Below are 7,909 nucleotides of genomic sequence, written 5' to 3'. Positions count from 1 at the left end.
CATTTGTGACTAACTCAATACATACTTGTTAGCTTTTTGGTCATACCAGACCTGTTAAGGCTGTTTTTTAGGGGGCGGGGGGGCCTGACTGCAGTGAATTGAGCAATAGTTCTTTTTATTGCTTATGAATTCAACTTTTCATTTGTAAGGTGGAAAATGTTTCATTTCCTCTTTTTAAAAAGTTAAAGGACCAGTGTGTAGGATTTAATTGCATCTAGCAAAATGCAACCAGCTCATCACCCCTCCCCTTCCTCCTCCTCCCCCCCCCCTTCCCCCCCCCTTCCAAGTGTGTAGGAGAACCTACAATGGCTGTGAAACTCATGTGAGATTTCCTCTCTAGAGCCAGAGCCAGTGTTTGGTTTGTCCTTTCTGGGCTACCGCACAAACATGGTTGGCTCTGTGGAGGAGGACCGGTCCCCTTTTGTAAATATAAAGGCCTCATTCTTAGGTTGGGTAACAAGAACACAATGATTCTCATGTTCAGGCGATTAAATACTAATTAAAACATACTTATATTTCTGCCAAGTCTGTGCCACTAAATGATGCACTACACCTTTAAATCTTGGACCAAACATCCTGATTGGACCATGAGAGCATCCATCAAACTTAATTTAGTAACCAACAATACTAAAATACTTCCAAAGTGGATATATATAGTCACAGATATAGACTAGACATATAAACTACAGTAAAAGTAACACCAGTGAGTGCATGTATTCAGTTTCTTTCCAACCCTGGTTTCAAACTTGACATTTAATTCCTTGTAACCTATAGCCTACCACTGCCTCTGTGGTTGAAATCAAATCCCTGCCTTTAGGTCTAATAAAGTATAATTCATACCTCAACTGAGCTCATTGTCGTGTGTGTTGCGTACGTGGGTCAGTGACGTATAAGGATTTGCAACAACTCAATTTTTAGAATAATAAAAACAAGCATATCTAATGCAGTAGTTCAAACATTCAGAATGTTGTGTACCTGAAAATTCATATTATAATTTGAAAGTGATTTTAGTGGTTTTTTCAAGATTAATTGGCACTGGCCTTAAAAAAAAGTCATGTGGTGCGACCATGATTCATCTTGAAATATCTTATTTAAATAAAACATCATCATTTACAAAAAAAAAAAAAAAAATGCAAATACTTTGTTTCCAAACACTTTATATTACTGAAAACTTGTAAAAAAAAAAAAAAAAAGATGTGAAGCGTGTTAAGTAAATTAATTTATTTCAAGATGAATCATGGTCGCACCACATGACTTTTTTTAAGGCCAGTGCCAATTAATCTTGAAAAACCACTAAAATCACTTTCACATTTATAATATGAATTTTCAGGTACACAACATTCTGAATGTTTGACCTACTGCATTAGATATGCTTGTTTTTATTATTCTAAAATTGAGTTGTTAAAAAATCCTTATACGTCATTGACCCACATTCAGCGTGTTTGTGCATTATTTCCCACCTGTGGGAGAGGGAGGCATTTGGTGGCTGGTAGCGCCTCCCCGCCCATCTGACAAGAAGATAGTTCCGGGTTTGGGTTTTTTTTTTTTTTTTTTTTTTTTCACTTCTGCTGCTCGCGACTGCTGCTGCTTGTGTGTTTCAGCGTTTAATACGACAGGAGGACGACATGTCTCTTTTACTGGATAACCAATTCAAAGAGCTGCCTCCTGACAACTCTATAGACACGAAGCTGTTCCTCGAGACCGTCTCTCATCTCCCGTCTTTTTTTGGTAAGTATATTTACCTCCACCTGAAGTCTAATACAGACAGAAAGAGAAAGCGCGAGACAGCGCGAGGGAGAGAGATGGTGGGTGGACTGTTGCTGCCGTCACAGTTAATTCTTGGCTTACTTGTTTCCTCATGACATACTGATACAAACTACTTGTCACTTGTGTCTTTCACCCACGAGTTGTTCCTGCTTATATTTCACATACAAGTGGAGCTGCTGTGTCATGGTGTGGTGGGGGGGGGTGGGGGGGTCTGAATCAGCTGCGGCCGTTTTTCCTATAGAGAAACTCTTTGTTTACACATTGAACACAGCACACATTGACCTCATTGTGACTTTACTGAGACTATGCATTCAATGCCCCCCCCCCCCCCCCCCCAACCCACCCACCCCCTCGCGCGCTATATGAAAAGGGCTGATTTGTATTCTCCCACCCCTCTGAGCCATGAGTGATGAAGTCATTAATATTTTATTGCTTTACTCTCAAATGTCTTTCTCTCTTTCAGACTGCCTGGGATCAAAAGTGTTTACAGTCATCAAATCAGACATTAATGGCAATATAATGGTAAGATACAGGGGTGTGTGTGTGTGTGTGTGTGTGCGTGTGTGTGTCTGTGTGTGTCTGTCTGTCTGTCTGTGTGTGTGTGTGTGTGTGTGTGTGTGTGTGTGTGTGTGTGTGTGTGTGTGTGTGTGTGTGTGTGTGTGTGTGTGTGTTTCTCATGTTGTGGGGACTCGCCTCCCTTATGGGGACAAAATGAAAGTCTCCGTGATGTAAATAATTCATTTTCAGGACCCCAATTTTTAAAAGAAATCAAATTAAAGTAAGTTTTTAGGGTTAGCTGAAGTTCGGGTTAGGCCTGTGGCGATTGTGTAATGACTGTAAGTAAATATAATGTTCTCTGAAGTGATAGAAATACCACTGTGTGTGTGTGTGTGCCAGGCATTCTTCATGTTCTATTTACACAATCCTGTTATGGGGACTTGCCTCCCATATGGTAAACAAAAAGCAAATCTCCCTTAATGTAAATCATTAATTTTAGGGTGCAGACTTAGTTTAAATATGAGTTAAGTTTAGGGGTTCTGGGTAAGGTTAGGATAAGTCTCCATGAAATGAATGTAAGTCAATGTAATGTGATAGAAACACATTGGGAGTGTGTTTTCATTTAAATGCATGTTGGAACATGATGGAGAGTATCCTACATACAAACTCAACCCAAATGTGTCTTTTTCTTTTTTTTCTTTTTCCAGAAAATTAAAGCAGTATATCTGAAGGATCCTGAGAGGTATGTCACCCTGCAGCACATTTTGGAGGCAGAGCGTCAAGACAATGCTGCAGAATGGCCTAAAATCGGTGCAACATTAGCTCTGATGTGGCTGAAGAGGTGAATGAGCATGCCAGTGTCATTATGTTGAACTTTCAGCTGAAAAACTGTAGCAGAAAAAAGAAAAAATAATGCTGAATCTCTCCTGCAGGGGTCTCCGTTTCATACAGATCCTGCTGCAGAGTATGGCAGACGGAGAGAGAGATGAGAACAACCCCAACCTTATTCGGGTCAATGTCACCAAAGCCTACGAACAGGCGCTGAAGAAATACCACGGCTGGCTTGTTCAAAAGATTTTCCAAGTGAGGAAACTATAGATGTGAAAGAAAAGTGCCATCTTTCGTGTTATTCTTTATCATTTATTGAATGTGTATGTAAGTGTTAACCCTCCTGTTGTCCTCGAGTCAAGGAAGGAAGGAAGGGAGGGAGGAGGGCAGGATGGAAGGGAGGAAGAAGGAAGGGAGGAAGAAGGAAGGAAAGGAGGGAAGAAGGAAGAATGCAAGGGAGGAAGGAAGGAAAGGAGGGAAGAAGGAAGGATGGAAGGGAGGAAGGAGGGAAGGAAGGAGGGAGGAAGAAAGGAAAAGATGCAGGGAGGAAGGAAGGAAAGAAGGACAGAGGAAAGAAGGAAGGGAGGAACGTAGGGGGGAGGAAAGAAAGAGAAGGAGGGAGGGAGGAAGGAACGACAGAAGGAAGGAAGAAAGGGGGATGGAAGAAGGAAAGAAGGAAGGGAGGAAAGAGAGAGGAAGTAAAGAAAGAGAGAAGGAGGTATGAAGGAAGGACAGACGGAAGGAAGGAAAGAAGGAACAGTCAAAACAGACGGGGTCAATTTGACCCGGGAGGACGACACGAAGGTTAAGCACATTTGAAGCTGTAGTTTGTGTTGTGATAATGGAAGGCATCAAATAAGATGTTTTTGTTATATCCTCTCGTGTACTTACCCTGTATTTAACTGTTTTTTCTTCTGTCTAACAATGTGGTTTTTCTTTTTGCAGACGGCGTTATATGCAGCTCCTTACAGATCGAACTTCCTCAAGGCTCTGTCGAAAGGAGAGGAAGTGAAAGATGAGGACTGTCTGTCGAATGTCAGTCAGTTCCTGGTGAATTACACAGCTACTGTAGACGCCATCTACAACATGTACACAAATCTGAATGCAGAGCTGGACTACACGGTTTGATCACCGCTGGACCGGAGGTGCAGGAGCATCCTCCACCCGGCATCCCTCTCAGGTGTTAGTCCAGTATTTTAAAGGTTTTTCTGATGAGATTTTCTTCCTTCCAGTGTGATATTTATTAATTTGATTATGCCTTACTAAATATTAATGCTGTATATTCGGTCTTAAAATGATGCAGATGGTTATTTTTTTTCATTCTTGTATATAATTTCAAGTAATTACAGGATTGTTACAGCAACAGTGCAGCTCTAACTCTTATACAGGATTATATGACTGTGTGTGGGTTGCTGCTTTATTTTTTGACACAAATAACACAAACACTGTAAACACTGTTATGTGGGTTACAGGTTACATCGAAATTGCTGTTAATGGTTCAGATTCAGATGTTCTGAGCCTCCTGAGGCCTGGACTTACCTCTGCTGTTAACCTGGGAGCAGCAGCCTCATGGGTAATTTTACATTTTAACAGCCCATTTCAGTTGTTTAGTAATTGCTGGAATCCACTTAGTGCCTTAGTGTTACTGAATAAAAAAACACAATGTTTTCAAATTAGCATTTATATATTGGCCTACAAGACAAACGCTAACACAGCCAGAGCTTTTTCCTTCTATTGAGGGTTTTACCTGTGTGGAGTTTGTGGTTTGTTCTGCATTTACTTGCTGTGGAGGGTGTGGTCGTTTGTACTGTTCCTATTGTTTCGTGATCTGTTATATAAAATATTTTTTTATTTTAGGAGACAGCACATCATGATAATGACTCATTAATTAGATTGACATTTTCTGTGTAAATACTTGCTGTTTGATTCTGGATATGATTATGATTAAAAATTCTTATCGACATCTTAGTAGTTTAATGACTCAAAATGATAAAAATCACACTCAAAGTTCATGAATTTTTTCTCCAGGTGATGATACTGACTTTCTTTTCGTCTCACTTTTAATCACATTTGTGGTGCAGCTACTGCATGAAATGGTGAAATCATGTTAAGTGATAAAAATCGAACTATACTATGTTAATTTTAGTCTCTGCCAAGTGAGTTCTTCAGTGACTCTAAAAAAACATTTTAATTCATGTATAATTCTGCAAAAGCAGGTTATGCGTTTTCAAAAGCTATTTTGGTGGACCGAAATTTAATTTGCCCCCCAGCAAAAAAAATGCGTTTGAGGGTATGGCTGAAAAAAAATGTTGATAAATCGGAGTTTAACGCTTTTGTTTTTTTCTCCAAACGTCAGCAGTAAATCGGGCAAAAATCCCCTCTCTTCTTCATGCCTACTAATCCCCCAGATCAACCATCCTCTTCCTCTGCCCAGTCTTATTTATCTGAAGTATGTCCCACAGGCTGGAGTGGCTCTGGTTCCTCTCCCAGCGGAGTCCAGCCTCAACTAATCGTCTCACAGCAAGAACAAGAGCAGCACGTCTGTATTCCTGTAGGTTTATCAGCAGAGCGGCCTGGCCTGACTCCCGACAGATAGATAGGATGGAAAAGCTCCAAGGGGAAGACAACACACAATAGGCTAAGGACATGAAATCATTCACAACAAAGCCCTCAATGACAAAGCCACTGACCTTTTAACTCTGAAATATTAGTTACCCTGCAACGAGCTCATCAATCAAATATTGCAGTTTTATTCCCAACAGTGCATCTAATGCCATTATTTATGCCATCTAGGTTATTTGTTTTGTAATAGACTACTTAACATGCGTGTGCATTATACATCTGTGGTGATTTAAACGACATTACTGCTATAGCATCCAATTTAGGAGGACAAATGAAGCAAAATAACGGGTGCAGGCAGGCATACCATATAATATTAACCATTTAGTAGCTGGGTAATAGCAAGCCCATGTCTTAATAATGCAAGCACTAATATTCATGTGGATTTATCTTCAAGAAAAAGTATTTTTCTTATACATAAATGTAATATCACGAGAGAACGAGAAAGCCTGTACATTTTCATTTACATGTGTGTATTGACGGATTCAAATCACTCCTGCCTCAAGCGTCTGCCGTCCATCTAGGCTCACATAATTCACAATGGTAACACAATTATCCCTTCCAAGTTGCATCATTTATAGAGGAAATATTTCAGCTAAAGACTGACTTCACTATCATATTATAAACCGGAGATCCTCAAGTGAAAATTTGGATGTTAATCAAATGAAATCTATGGCTGAAAAAAAACCTTCCTGGCAGTTAAACCTTCCCTTTGCATAAATCCAGGAAAATATCTCATCTTTCACACACACACACATCTCATTTATCATTCATGGATATAATATAACTGTCTTCTCAGTTGCGTGTTTGGCAGATAAATAAAAATAATATGTAATGACACAAAAACTATTTGCTTGGTCTAGAAAATTTCATTTACTTGACAATCCTTATTAAGAAGAGGCAAAAAGGGTGAGGGGGATTGGGGTCATACATTGCAAACGTAGTTATTTCAACAACATACTTCATGAAGAGCGCTCACATGTTCATATATAATAATTGCACTTTATAATTATAGAGACGGTTTTTGCCATAATAACTCAACAGGCCGATATAAATAAATAGTATTACAGAACCAGCGCAGACACACAAAGAACTACTCAGTCATACATTTCACACCGTCAGAGATAAATGATGAAAAGAAAAAAGTCAACACAACCTCCTTAAAATTATAAATGTTACCAAAAAATACAACAAAAGGGCACATCTTGCTTGGCCTGAATGCCACAGTGTTGATTCAGATATATGCAAACAGTCCTAACGCGCTGTGTTGAGCATGACTACCTTAACCCTCCTGTTGTCCTCGAGTCAAGGAAGGAAGGGAGGAAGAAGGAAGGAAAGGAGGGAGGAAGGAAGGATGGAAGGGAGGAAGAAGGAAGGAAAGGAGGAAGGAAGGAAAGGAGGGAGGGAGGAAGGAAGGATGGGAGGATGGAAGAAGGAAGGAAAGGAGGGAAGGAAAGGAGGGAGGGAGGAAGGAAGGAAAGAAGGAAAGGAGGGAGGAAGGAAGGGAGGAAAAGAAAGAAGGAAGGGAGGAAGGAAAGGAAGGAAGGACGGAGGAAAGAAGGAAGGAAAGAAGGTAGGAGGGATAAAGGAAAAGAGGAAGGGACGAAGGAAGGAAAGAAGGACAGAGGAAAGAAGGAAGGGAGTAAGGTGGGGGTAGGAAAGAAAGAGAGAAGGAAGAAGGGAGGAAAGGAGGAAGGAAGGAAGGAAGGAAAGAAGGAGGGAGGGAGGAAGGAAGAAAGGGAGGAAATAAGCAACAGTCAAAACAGACGGGGTCAATTTGACCCGGGAGGACGACACAAAGGTTAAAATCATTTAAGATGTTAAATAACACAACCTTGAGTATGACTGCACTAAAAAAAAAAAAAAAAACATTTTCACATTTGTATGCAAATTATCAAAATATTTCCCCTTTCAGTGACCAGATTTGCATCATATTGCAGAAGCTGGGTCACTGTGCATGTCTGTTAACACAAGAGCCGCTGAAAAGTGAGCAAAAACTAAAATCGAGGAGAAAGCAGCAGCCACAAAAGTTCAGGTAATAATGAAAGAATGTTCCCTCTCACAATTTTATGTAAAAATATACTACACTGTATATTCACCAAAACTGTCCCAGATTCAAGTAATTGCTTTTTAGACGGGTGCCGATTCTTATTTCAATAAAGCAAGTTTCCCCGTTTGTAAAGAGGAGTCGCCCCTC

At 40.2% G+C, this 7,909-nt stretch overlaps 1 protein-coding gene across 1 annotated transcript; it reads left to right on the top strand.

Moving 5' to 3' along the window:
- The first annotated feature begins 1,577 nt into the window (after window positions 1-1,577).
- Window positions 1,578-5,054, top strand: LOC133995399 (glycolipid transfer protein-like). The gene is made up of 5 exons (XM_062434782.1): window positions 1,578-1,728; window positions 2,231-2,289; window positions 2,973-3,106; window positions 3,198-3,348; window positions 4,039-5,054. Exons 1-5 carry the CDS (start codon window positions 1,626-1,628, stop codon window positions 4,219-4,221), a joined length of 630 nt encoding a protein of 209 aa, XP_062290766.1. The 5' UTR covers window positions 1,578-1,625; the 3' UTR covers window positions 4,222-5,054.
- Window positions 5,055-7,909: the final 2,855 nt, after the last annotated feature.

This window comes from Scomber scombrus, chromosome 15 (genome assembly GCF_963691925.1).
Source record: "Scomber scombrus chromosome 15, fScoSco1.1, whole genome shotgun sequence".
Classification (NCBI taxonomy): Eukaryota; Metazoa; Chordata; class Actinopteri; order Scombriformes; family Scombridae; genus Scomber; species Scomber scombrus.
This window is presented reverse-complemented; position numbering and strand designations above follow the sequence as displayed.